General features: G+C 48.7%; 4 protein-coding genes across 6 annotated transcripts; 3 read left to right on the forward strand and 1 right to left on the reverse strand.

Annotated features, from left to right (window-relative positions):
* The first annotated feature begins 22 nt into the window (after positions 1-22).
* Positions 23-3,347, forward strand: LOC136198687 (uncharacterized). 2 transcript variants are annotated; one of them, XM_065988695.1, is made up of 18 exons: positions 23-191; positions 251-319; positions 369-434; positions 494-540; positions 592-826; positions 878-919; positions 975-1,097; positions 1,152-1,219; positions 1,275-1,328; positions 1,377-1,389; positions 1,448-1,491; positions 1,556-1,950; positions 2,008-2,038; positions 2,093-2,190; positions 2,237-2,500; positions 2,556-2,651; positions 2,764-2,912; positions 2,966-3,347. In XM_065988695.1, exons 1-18 carry the CDS (start codon positions 162-164, stop codon positions 3,248-3,250), a joined length of 2,109 nt encoding a protein of 702 aa, XP_065844767.1. In that variant the 5' UTR covers positions 23-161; the 3' UTR covers positions 3,251-3,347. The 2 variants fall into 2 exon arrangements, with proteins under 2 accessions (XP_065844767.1, XP_065844768.1); XM_065988696.1 differs by having other exon boundaries at positions 2,969-3,347.
* On the forward strand, positions 3,264-7,326 carry LOC136198681 (insulin-degrading enzyme-like). The gene is made up of 9 exons (XM_065988689.1): positions 3,264-3,395; positions 3,448-4,762; positions 4,856-5,244; positions 5,304-5,782; positions 5,876-6,002; positions 6,063-6,213; positions 6,270-6,443; positions 6,502-6,600; positions 6,654-7,326. The coding sequence occupies exons 2-9, from the start codon at positions 3,578-3,580 to the stop codon at positions 7,209-7,211; spliced, it is 3,162 nt and encodes a 1,053-aa protein (XP_065844761.1). The 5' UTR covers positions 3,264-3,395; positions 3,448-3,577; the 3' UTR covers positions 7,212-7,326.
* LOC136198698 (sterol-4-alpha-carboxylate 3-dehydrogenase, decarboxylating-like) lies at positions 7,252-9,784 on the reverse strand. Its single transcript, XM_065988707.1, has 8 exons — positions 9,443-9,784; positions 8,653-8,895; positions 8,501-8,599; positions 8,258-8,443; positions 8,049-8,189; positions 7,921-7,990; positions 7,709-7,853; positions 7,252-7,644 (listed from the first exon to the last, which is right to left on the reverse strand). The coding sequence occupies exons 1-8, from the start codon at positions 9,698-9,700 to the stop codon at positions 7,473-7,475; spliced, it is 1,314 nt and encodes a 437-aa protein (XP_065844779.1). The 5' UTR covers positions 9,701-9,784; the 3' UTR covers positions 7,252-7,472.
* A 54-nt stretch (positions 9,785-9,838) lies between these two features.
* On the forward strand, positions 9,839-11,841 carry LOC136198713 (GTPase KRas-like). 2 transcript variants are annotated; one of them, XM_065988721.1, is made up of 11 exons: positions 9,839-9,955; positions 10,004-10,109; positions 10,157-10,403; positions 10,464-10,651; positions 10,707-10,755; positions 10,885-10,913; positions 11,003-11,190; positions 11,245-11,284; positions 11,351-11,469; positions 11,524-11,565; positions 11,627-11,841. In XM_065988721.1, exons 4-11 carry the CDS (start codon positions 10,621-10,623, stop codon positions 11,684-11,686), a joined length of 558 nt encoding a protein of 185 aa, XP_065844793.1. In that variant the 5' UTR covers positions 9,839-9,955; positions 10,004-10,109; positions 10,157-10,403; positions 10,464-10,620; the 3' UTR covers positions 11,687-11,841. The 2 variants fall into 2 exon arrangements, with proteins under 2 accessions (XP_065844793.1, XP_065844794.1); XM_065988722.1 differs by having other exon boundaries at positions 10,157-10,240; positions 10,288-10,651.
* Positions 11,842-12,138: the final 297 nt, after the last annotated feature.

Raw genomic sequence — 12,138 nt, forward strand, 5'->3', positions numbered from 1 at the left:
GTACGCACTCGGCAATCCGGGCTAGATCGAGACAACACTTTCCCATTAGAAGTCGTCCCGAAGCCTCCTCGAGCGTTCTCGCAGCCCCAGATCAGACTCGAATTGTCTATAGACGTCACGAAGTCCTTCCAATTGTCGAAAAACGTTCGAAAACCGAGGCGATGATGACCTCCGGTGACGAAGCACCCGAAGTAAGCGTTCCCGCACCCCCAAACTCGCCTGACGAACCCTCCTCTCCTTCGTCGAACAGTGCCCCCTTTGCATGGAGCCATTGGAAATAGACGACATCAATTTCTATCCGTGCACGTGCGGTTATCAAGTTAGTCCTTCGAAAATTGAAAGGAGAAGGGGCAAAAGCGCGTTTTCAGGTGTGCAGATTTTGCTGGCATCGAATACGCACGAACGAGAACGGATTGTGCCCGGCATGTCGAAAAGTAAAATATTATTCAAATATTCCTTAGCTGATTCATCAATTAATTAATTAATTATTTAGCTTTATCCCGAGAATCCCGCCGAATACATTCCCTTGACAGCTGAACAGTATTCTGACGTCATAGCACATCTTCGCGCAATGGCACAACTTTTTTTTAGAGTTCAAAAATCGAAGGATTCTCGGAAGCAAAGGAGTCAGGAAAAGAAACGGCAGACGGTCGAAAATCGAAAACATTTGGACGGCGTGAGAGTAATTCGACTGAATTTGGTCTTCATTATCGGTCTTCCGCCGCGCGTGGCCGATCCGGACGTGCTGAAGCGGTACGAATATTGCGGAAAATTTGGAAAAATTCGAAACATCATAGTTAATTCGACGGAATACCCGGGACCACAAGTAGGGCGCAAAAGAATTATCTGTTGATTTATTGCAATTGTCTGATGTAAGGGCCCAAGTCTAAGTGCATACGTCACGTACGCAAGAAAGGAGGTAAGATGGAAGAATTGGACGTTTTTAAATAGATTCTAGTTGAATTATACTATAGGATGCTGCTAAAGCGATTAAAGCAATTAATGATACATTTATTGACGGTCGTCATTTAAGAGTGTCGTTTGGAACGTCGAAATATTGCGTTAATTTTCTAAAGTGTCAACCCTGTTTTAAACACGTGAGACAACCTGCAGCGTTCAAGGGTCCGCGTATTTTATATTTCTGCGTATAGGATTGCATGTTTCTTCACGAACTAGGAGATGACGAGGCAAGTTTCACCAAAGAAGAAATGCAGATGGGGTATCATGGACAGGAGTAGAAGTCTTCTTATCTTATAGTCACGCACTGTATTTAGTAAGCACGTTGCATTCGAAGCAATGGCTCTCGCTCATTTAGCCGGCTCAGACAAGTAGGCATCTTTATACCTATATGTATCTATATGAGTATTTCCCCTTAGGCCTCGCGAACTGGTAACGATATCTTTTTTTTTTGATTTGTCTTGGTTTTTTTATATTTCTACCTCTCTAGACGGGGAACCCCGCCTTGCAGTCCAACGCGCGCAAGATCAAGCGGTAGATATAGACGCATTGTGACGTCACACAACCCGTCTATTTTAAATTTTTTCTGCATACACAGTGAACCCGTCGTAGAAACAAAGCCAGACGAAATGACGTCAAATATCAAAGCGAAGCGGGAATCTCCTCAAGCCGAAGAGCCAACGGAAACGCACGAGAATCCTCTAATGGGGCCTTTGAATATGCATCAAATATTTAACGATATGGCTCGCTTATCCATGGCATTTAATCCCACTGCGTATCCGCACCCCGTTTCAATGGGCAGCAGTGCTGGAACGCTGGGAAGTTCGACGGTGACAGCCCATCAAGGACACGTGGGGCAGCAGAGCGTCTGGCAGAAAGGCGCATCTGAAGAAGAAGAAGAAGAGAAATTGCTCAGAGAAGCGTTGAACAGCGCTATCGTGGACACTGGAGTTAAATTGCCGGAAGCGTTGCGGAAGAAAAGTGATAAAGAAGGTGGGAGCTTCCCTTTAGGAAATTTCCTTTATAGTAGTCTCGTATTATTATTATTAGAGAGCAGCGGCTCAAGTAAAGAGCCTGGAAGGTCTGTATTGAGCACGTAGTATAGATAGGCATTAATTAATATGCATGTATATAGCGTGGGGATTGGGAGGCCTCTGGGAGAAAGTTGGGCTCCGTCTATTCAATCCGAATGGCCTCTCGTCGACGAAGAGACCACCAATGAGGACGATTTGGGTTGGGACGAGTCACGATGACCTATTTTTTCAATAAATATTTTTAGAATTTGAGGTCGCTTCGAGGCAGTTGGAGCAGATTATGAACGAGGAATTGCGCGAGGTGGCTCAGCAGGTCGACAGTGACGCCGAAAAGAGCGCCAATGAGGCCTTATCGCCCGACGGGCGGGATCCTAAAGAGACTACCGATTCCCTTTACTGGCTCCAAGAGAAACAGTCGGAAACCAAGGGAGAAAATTCTGTGAATGCAGACGGTAATTGGCAAAAGGGATTGCGTCAAATGTTGCCGAATGTAAATATCAATTTCGCAAGTAAAGTCTGGTCGAAAAGTGTGTACAGTAGTCTTCATAACTTGATGTCTTGCAGACAGTGTACGACCTCAACACGTCGCCGTAACGTCGGCAAACAGCGACGTTTTCGTCACTCAATCTTCGCGAATGCCCCAAGGACTGCTTATGCAAGGTGAGCAACACCAAATCCCTATTATAAGACGTTTACGTACCATAGCAAGATATATATGACCTCGCGGGTTTCGTTTCCCACATAAACAATTTTTTTCCCTATGTGTATGTAGGCCCCCCGTCTTCTCCTCCACCTCCTCCTCTTCCGCCGCCAGCGTCTCGTTCTGTTCCTTTGGGCGCGATGCCCGGTCTTCCAACGCAACAGTACGTCTGGACAGAATCCACGTCGCAGCCGTCCTACGTCCGACCGGCGGAGGTTCAGGTAGACCCGCGTAACGTCATAGCGCTCCTCGACGATGACCACTTCTATCTAAGCAGATTATTCCGACGTATACCCAAAATGACGCTCCCCCACCGCCCCCTCCTCCTCTTCCACCCCGAATGCCAATGGGCTATCGACTCTACGGACCGCCGCCGTTTCGAGCTCCCTTTCCCTATCTACCGCCGCCGCCTGTGCCGTTTTCCGTTCATCGCGTGGCTCGACCGCCGCCGGGGTTTCGCGGGCCGCCCGGTATTGCGATTGGAAGAGTGCCCCAGCCCGCCCCTCCGCCTTATACTAGTAGTCATTTTGCGCACATGGGCGCGCCAGAGAAGAGATAGAAAAAAAATCAATTATTATATTCTTCGGTAGCTAAATTATAAAAATCACGTTTAGCTGTGTAGAGAATATTTTGGGTTAATTATACTAAAGGAGGCACGTGGTGTAGATAAACGGCCAACTTAATTATTCTTGTGACGTCATAGGGTAAGCACGTAAACGTATTGTGACTGTTAGTGTTTCTATTGTTCTCTCTTAGACAATTCAAGCGATTGCAGGCAAATGCTCTAGTAGTCTAACTTCATCGTCGTTGACGAACACCGCATTTGAGCGCGCGCGCTACAGGAGAAATCGCACTTGCGCAAACGCCTGGAGCAGGCCCCCGGAGCATGGCAGAAGACGACCAGCGTCTTCTCAAGCTACAGGACACCGAAGAGAGCTCGCAGGACGAGGAAGACTACGCGCAATTCAAAGAGAATCAATCCTCGCCGTCATGCTGGTCGCGCACGAAACGATGGACAAAGAAACACCCGATCGCGACGAAAATCTCCATCGTATCCTTCATAATCGTCGCAGCGGTTGTAATCGGCATCGCCGTAGGCGAAGCAGCGCGCAAAAACGAATCGAAAGACTCGTCGGACGCGATCGTGAAACCGGAAACGGATCGTCGCTCGTATCGCGTCGTCACCCTCTCGAACGAGCTCCGCGCGCTGCTCATATCCGACCCGGAGACCGATTACGGCGCCGCAGCGCTCACGGTCAACGTCGGCACCATGAGCGATCCCCCGGATGTTCTCGGTCTTGCTCACTTCTGCGAACACATGCTCTTTCTCGGAACGAAGAAGTATCCGGGCGAGGACGATTATGCGGGATATCTTTCGGAGAACGGCGGCTACGACAACGCCTTCACGGCCCAGGAGGTGACGAATTATCATTTCAAAATTGAATGGGGAGCGCTATCCGGGGCTCTCGATCGATTCAGTCAATTTTTCATATCGCCTCTTTTTACGGCTTCGTCGGCGGGACGGGAGATGAATGCCGTCGCTTCGGAGCACGGGAAGAATATTAATAACGATCAGTGGCGTTTGTGGCAGATGATTAAGACGGTGTCCAATCCGAAGTCGCCTTTTCATAAATTCAGCACGGGCAATATCGAGACTCTCAACGTATCGGGAATTCACGATCGTCTACTCGAGTTTCACGCGGCTCACTATTCGGCGAATCAGATGCAGCTCGTCGTCTTGGGTCGACACGATTTGCACGACCTCGAAAATTGGATTACAAAATATTTCTCGTTGATTCCTAATACCAATGCGGAAGCGCCTCGTTTTAGCGTACAACCATTCCCCTCCGATTACGCGGCGAAACGAGTGTGGATCGAGTTGCTGAGCGACGGACACTTGCTTCAGCTGCGATGGTCTCTTTCGCCTAGCGATGCAATTGGCGACTATCTCGGCTCTTTTCTGGGCGACGAGGGACCCGGAAGTATCATCTCCGTGCTCAGAGGACGAAAATGGGCAACGAAACTTTCGGCAGGAAGCGAAGTGTCGACGCGCCTCTTTTTACTCTACACGGTAAAGAATTAATATACGTATGTATAGTAAAGCTTTTCTTAGTCCCCATACTTAGCCAAGGCTCTTCTTTATGTATATATATTTTATTTCTAGATTAGTATAACTTTGACTGATGATGGTCTGGCGAATGCCGATGAGATTGTTCGCTACGTCTTTCGCTACGTTAATCTCATGAAGGCGAACGTCGTCGACAAGTCGTTGTGGGACGAGCGTATTCTCGTCGACGACATCAATTTTCGGTATAAATCGTACAGCGATCCGGATCGCTATGTCACGTCTATAGCGTCCACGATGCAAGCGGTCGTGGATCCGGCTGGGTTTCTTCTCGCTCCGTCCCTTCGCGTCTACGACGCGGACAGACTGCGCGAAGCGCTTAGCGTGCTCACGCCGGAGAATCTCGTCCTATTCATTGCAAGCAGTTCGAATAGTAGAACAGGATCTTGGCCGGATTTGGATCAGACCGAAAAGTGGTACGGAACGAAGTAAGATGGACCACCTTATGATCTCGTTATGTTTAACGCTACTGTTCATTTTTCTCTAGATACCACTACGAATCGATTCCCAACAACTTGCTCAAGTTGTGGAACGACGTTAATGACCCAAACGGTCTCTCTCTACCCACGCGAAATCGATTCATACCAACGAACTTCACGCTTCTTCCGGAGCCGTCGTCTCAAGCAGCGGCGGAGAGTCCTCAGCTGATGCCGCCTGGGAAGACGCCATTCTCGTCGTTGTGGTGGAAACACGACGCCGAGTTTCGTCTGCCTCGCATGAACTTATATTTCAGTTTCACGACGCCGCTCACCTATAGGGACCCCTTTCACTCCGCTATGGCGTATCTGTACGAGTACGTGATGAAGAACTTGCTCTACGAGCCTCTCTATTCGGCGACACTCGCGTCATTTACCTATTCCGTCGATATGACGTATACTGGCTTTACTGTCAAGTTGTCTGGCTACAGCGACGAAGTGATCATGTCCAATTTTGTTCGCGACGTTTTCACTCGATTTGCTAACCTTGGTAAGTGTATATAATAATATGACCGGTCACCCATAGTCTTTAAATTAGACAATAAATCAAGTATTCATATGTAAATGGTCGCCGTGTCCATAGGTCGTCTAAACACGACTTCTTTGGACAATTTGGGTCGCTACGACCTTTCGCTTGACCAGTTGAAACTCTACTATGCTAATTATCCGACGTCGCAGCAGCCCTATTTGACAGCCTACGACTACTCGAAGTATAAATTTACTACAGTACTGTTTGCTTCTCTGATGCCATTGCACTTTTTTTTACCTAGTGTTGTCTTGGAGAAAATTCGGTGGCCGGTATTAGAGGGGGAGAAAACTCTGGGAAATATTACCAAGGAAGCGTTCATTGCCTTTGCAAAAGACATATTGTCTACAGCCTCCGTGACGTGTCTAGCTCACGGAAATGTGAATAAAGTCCAGGTAGAAAAAGGGAATTTTTCTCTTGTTTTTTTTTTGCGATTAAAAGTTCTTATAAGGCTCTTGGCTACGTTCGTCTCGTGGAGAGCATTTTGAAAGACGAATTGCGATCGTCGCCTCCCGTCGTTCCGCCGCCCCAAAGGCTTCAAATTCCCGCTAACAGCTCGTATATTTTGCGAATGAAGGGGCTCGATCCCGCGAACGTGAACTCAGCCATTCGCGTCGTTTATCAGGTAAAGAACAAGGACGAAATCGAAAAAATAAATAAATTCCGATACGTGCGTACTTTAGATTGGACAAGCATGTTTCTCTGCCAAAAGGCAACCCGTTTGCTCGTCGGAAAAACTTCGCCTGACCGTTCTACTCGCCTTATTGGAGCTCAAAATCAAAGTATAAGATCGCGGGTCTGCGCAGAGACTTCATCTTCAATTCTTTCCTCTCAGAATCCTTGTTTCGATCAGCTGCGTACGAAAGAACAACTCGGCTACATCGTCGCCTGTCGAACGCATCGCTTCGAAAACGTCCTCTCCTTCCAGGTAATCATCCAAAGCGCGACCTACGACGCCGATTATCTTCGTCGACGATCCGACGCCTTCGTCGACTCCTTCATGACGACGATAGAGTCGCTCGGGAGAAGCGAGACCGAATATCGCCAACTCGAACAATCGGCGATCGACCAATTGACGGCGCGACGCATCTCGCTCCAAGAAGCGTCCGACGCTTATTGGGACGAGATAACGTCGGGCGAGAACCTGTTCAATCGATCGGCGCAGATCGCCGCTTCGATTCGAAACGGAATCGATCGCACCGGTCCCGGCGACTTGGTCGATTTCTATCGCAACTACGTCGCCAGCGGCGGTCAACAACGTCGTCGACTCGTCGTCGAACTGTACGGCGCCGGGCGACGTTTCCCCGTCGTCGATCCGCCCGGTTCGATCGTGTTGACGACGAGCGACGTGGCGGAATTCAAACACACGGCTAAAGCGTACGAGCACCCGTAAATTTGTGGTGGCGAAAAAAAAAGAGCGAAGCTGACAACGCAATGAATTTTTTTTTTTGTTTTTTCTCTTCTGCTTTCGCTAGGCTTTCTTTTCATAAATAGTTTTGCAAGCGCAAGTTGGCATATAAAATCGTCTGTTCAGCGTGAACTAGGACGAGGATCTACTTGCTAAAGGTACATGTGCGGGAGTCCGGGTGGCGCCCCTAATGTATGTATCTTCTTCGGCAGCGCGGCGTTCTGACGACGCCGACACTACCCTCCCTCATGGGATGGAGTGGGGATTCGGTTGGGATTGCGGTCTCAATCGGTGACGGTAGTCCTTCACGACGTCGTCCACGGCGTTTCGCCACGACTTCAAAGGCGAATAGCCGATTTCTTTCGCCGCCAGAGAATTGTCGAACCAGTACGTTCGCTGCGTCAAATCGACGGACAACCTTCGAAGGAAAAAAAAATAATCGCATAAGGATATGCACGCAGACATATCAAAAAGGTACGTACTTTGTGAGGGAACGCGCGAACGGCACGACGCCGAACGCGTTGTAGACGATCTCATTGACCGACGCAAATAGACTGGCAATCTGAACGGGAATCTTCTTGGGTGGCCGGTGTCCCCAGAACGATTCGCGTCCCTTGCATAAGCCACCTACACGGAAGCGAATTCAAATATAATCTGCATGCCCCCCCATCTATCATTCACGTGTCTGACTTACCGAAAAATTCCTTGTACATGACCGGTCGACCACCGGTGATGTTATACGTTTTCCCCGCGGCGATAGGAGGCTGGGGGGGAACGCAGAGTCTTTCCCCCAATAGTGTCAAATTATAACTATTTATTTACCTTATTGCCTGCGGGTGACAAGTGCTTAGCGGCGCACAGGTGCCCGTGCACGGCCGAATAAACGTCGATTACGTCCAAATGCGCCGTTCCGTCACCGATGTAGTAATTATCCTTTCCCCGCAGTGCCATGTCGGCCATTATCTAAATCAGGTACACGAACTTAGTCTCAACAGAACGATCTTTTAGTAAACTATTTCGGTTCCACATACGTTGTCGCCGATTCCGAACATTCCCGCCGGTCGCACGACGCACGTCGCGAGACCCGCGCGTCCATTCGCTTTGCGCACGATTTTCTCCGCGGCGATTTTCGACGACGCGTACTCGTTGACGGGCTCTTCTGGATACGGTTGCGCTTCCGTCCAGCCTTTGGCTTCGCGGTCGTTTTTACCGAGCGTCTAATTGAACAAACAAACGTAGGGTTTTGGTAACGAAAATTAGGTTTTCCTTTTTACCGCAATGCACGTGCTCGTAAAAATCAATTTTTTGACGCCGTTTTCCTTGCACGCTCGAACGATGTTTTCCGTTCCCGTGACGTTGATTTTATAAGTCATCTAAAGAAAATGAACTTAGAAACGAAAATCGTAAAATTCGCCCATCTTTTTACCTTTTTCGTCACGGCAACGTCGAGATCATGACTCGACACGCCGGCGACGTGAAAGACGGTATGAATACCCGCCAACGCTTTGGTGACGTGTTCAAGGTCGGTCACGTCGCCTCGGGTGTAGGAAGCGACGCGCGGACATCGTCGCTTCGAATCCGGTAGGCGAAGGTCGAAAACGTGAACGTCGGTCGCCGGTCGACGAACGAGTTCGTCGACCAAATAGCTTCCCAAAAATCCCGCGCCTCCCTAGATCGAAATAGTCAGTGTGCGGGTGGTCTAGACGGCGTAGCGAGACGGGCGGATACAGAGCGCTAATTCGATGCTAGTGCAACAAAAAGGGCTTGATTTGATCCGATTTTATTTATTGAGTGGGTGGCCTGAATTAGGATCGATTAGAAGACGACCCCTCGTCCCCCCGTAGGTGAGAAAGAATGGAATGCGGCTTTGGTTACGAACCGAAAACAGACCGAGCACGACTAATTTCCATATAGAGAGACTGCGCGCGACCCGTTCGCATATTTAACAGGCACTGCGGTAGGCAGTCCCCCCTCCAACGCACTCTGTACGTACAGAGCGGAGGCGCATACCAATGTGCTCCGTGTTGACCCATCAACTTCCCCGATCGAGAGAATCGCGCTTCCTAAACGCCAATAACGACTTCGTTTAGGCGAAAACGATTCTGGGTATCCCGACGCGACCGCCGCGGTTCATTTCACTACTAAATCACCCCTCTAAACGCCCGTTTTCGTCGCTAGACGGACCCAATTCTTAGTCTACACTTCCTATCGCCTACCGTGATCAGTACTTGCTCGGCGCCTTCCGTTCGCTCGTGCTGCTTGTGTACTTCGTACTGGGACAACTTCTGGGTGGTCCCACTCGCCGCCGCCGTCGCGTCGTCGCTGTCGCCAGCGTTGTCGGTCTTGCTACGTCGCGTCGTGTAAGCAAATGCAACGACGAGTGCCGGCAGTAAAACGACGAGACAGCCGACGACCACATAGACGGCGGCGGTGGCGACAATTGAAATATTTCCTAATGCAGACGATGACTCCATGACGATGTCTTAGTCTGTTGAAAAAACTGCTGATTGTTTGCCGCGTCTGATTTTTTGACGTCGCTCGCGTATTGACTGGTAAGAGACTGCCACACACGACTCGGCTCGTGCACTTATGCATCTTCGAGGTGCGACGGTGTCGTCACGTGCCGCTACGGGAACTTGGCGCCCGCGGCGAGTTCTTATTGGGCAAACAACGTGGGATTCGAAGAAGAATGACATCAGGGGAATTTTGTTTACGTTGCCGAGCGGAAGGCGAGCGTGACCAACTGTGCTGATGCAAGAGGATTGACCTCTCTTTAGGCGCATGTGGGCGGGCAGAAAGTAGAGAGAATGGCTAAGCGGCAGGAAGTACGCTGCACGAGTGTGTCGGTAAACAAACAGTATCTGCCAGACGCAAAAATTCAAGGTATGCGAACAACAAACAATTCGGCACTTCGCGACGAGAATGTCTAGCTTCCGAACTGCCTTCGTCCTATATGACGTAGTGACTTGACAAATTACGGCATACTTTCTATTTCGTACCTATTCGCAAGTAGGGTAAGTATGGTAAGTAGTAAACAGCTTTAGGAGAGTAATTTTGTTAGCACCTGGCCATTTGCGTACGTTCGATCGCCTCAGGGCATAGTGACACAATAACATTAAAGAATAATAATTCACTTCTTTTGCAATTTTACGACTACGAAGCGGCCAGCTGTGCAGCGTAAGCCTCGCCTTAGCTTCCCGCTGGAAGCGAAAGATAAAAAATAAACATCTTGCATAGGAAATATCACGTGAATGCTTTAACATGAGAGTCTCCGGGACAAGACGTCCGGGCATCATTTTCGCCTTCGTTGGTTGGCTGCTAAATTTAGGTCGTGTGTCTCGCCCTATAAAAAGTGTAGTAGCAAAGCGAGTGACCGCTCTCATCGTTCCGAAACATGACCGAATACAAGCTCGTTGTAGTCGGCGGTAAGCCTAAAGCGCGACGCACAACTCCAAACCGAAAACGAGTCTCTGTTTGCAGCGGGTGGCGTCGGAAAAAGCGCTCTCACAATCCAGCTAATACAAAATCAGTAAGAAAGCGCACACTCCAGCGCATATTCGAGCACGAACGAGCGCTAGAGGCACGCAAAACCGAGCGGAGGGGGGGGACCCACAAAGAGGGCGTGGTCGTAACAAATATCTTCCCCTTTTGTCGTTAGTTTCGTCGAGGAATACGACCCAACGATCGGTGAGAAAGCGAAAAAAATTGCCGATACGGAAGCGGAAGGCATTTTTTTTCGATCGAGCGGGGGGGACACCGGCTGTTTTTTTCCGTAGAGGATTCTTATCGGAAGCAGGTCGTAATCGACGGCGAGACGTGCCTGCTCGACATACTCGACACGGCCGGCCAGGAGGAGTACAGTGCGATGCGCGATCAGTACATGCGCACGGGCGAGGGATTTCTCTGCGTTTTCGCCGTGAACAATATGAAGTCGTTCGAAGACATTGATGTCTATCGAGAGCAGGTATAGGATGGCATTTTTTTCTGACGTCAGAATTTTTTATTTTTGTTTTTATAGATAAAGCGTGTGAAGGATGAAGATGATGTGCCCATGGTTTGTAAGTGTTTTATATAGAATCAATGGTACGTATGCATATATACTGAAGCACCTTGTGTGTCTATAGTGGTTGGCAATAAGTGCGATCTACCGAAGCGAGAAGTCGATTCGAAGCACGCGGCGTCGGTTGGAAAGAACTATGGAATACCGTATGTGGAGACGTCGGCTAAAACGAGAATGGGCGTGGTAGGGATAGAATAGTTAATTTTGGATATTTTCAACGAGGTATTTCTCTCTAAGGACGATGCTTTTTATACTCTCGTTCGAGAAATCAGGCGTTATGTGGGTGGAATCGAAAAAAAAGAGTCTTTCTCTCTCTTATGATATCTGTTTTGTTGTATAGAAAGAGGTTCGTGGAGAGAAACTTAAACCGAAGAAGAAGAGAACGTGCTCGATATTGTGACAATGGTAAAAGGGAAAAGATATCTGTTTTGAACAAGTGGTTTTGCTGTACCCCATTGAACTTTGGTAATTTAGTAAGCATATGGCACTGTATGGGTTCTGTTGATTTTAAATGGGAATTGAATTTCAACAATGTCGGTAGTGGCTGCTAGCACATTGGCTGTGCTTTTGAGACATACAGTGCTCAGTTAAATTACATAGTAAATGTGGTAAGATAAATAATTCGAAGGTGGGACTTTTTACGTTTTCATTTCAGTAGCGTACGTTATCTTTCTTCTCTGCATTATTCGTCGAGACAGAGACAGGCATTCTTTCGCTTTCGCGTCAAGACAATATGTCCGCTGCCGTTGCCGCCGCTCAGAAACTCGTTGAGCAGCTTCGCGTCGAAGCTTCCATCGAAAGAATGAAGATTTCGACGGCTTCAGAACAGTGAGTTCGGAGGCTGGCACGCAC

This window comes from Oscarella lobularis, chromosome 19 (assembly GCF_947507565.1).
Source record: "Oscarella lobularis chromosome 19, ooOscLobu1.1, whole genome shotgun sequence".
Lineage (NCBI taxonomy): Eukaryota > Metazoa > Porifera > Homoscleromorpha > Homosclerophorida > Oscarellidae > Oscarella > Oscarella lobularis.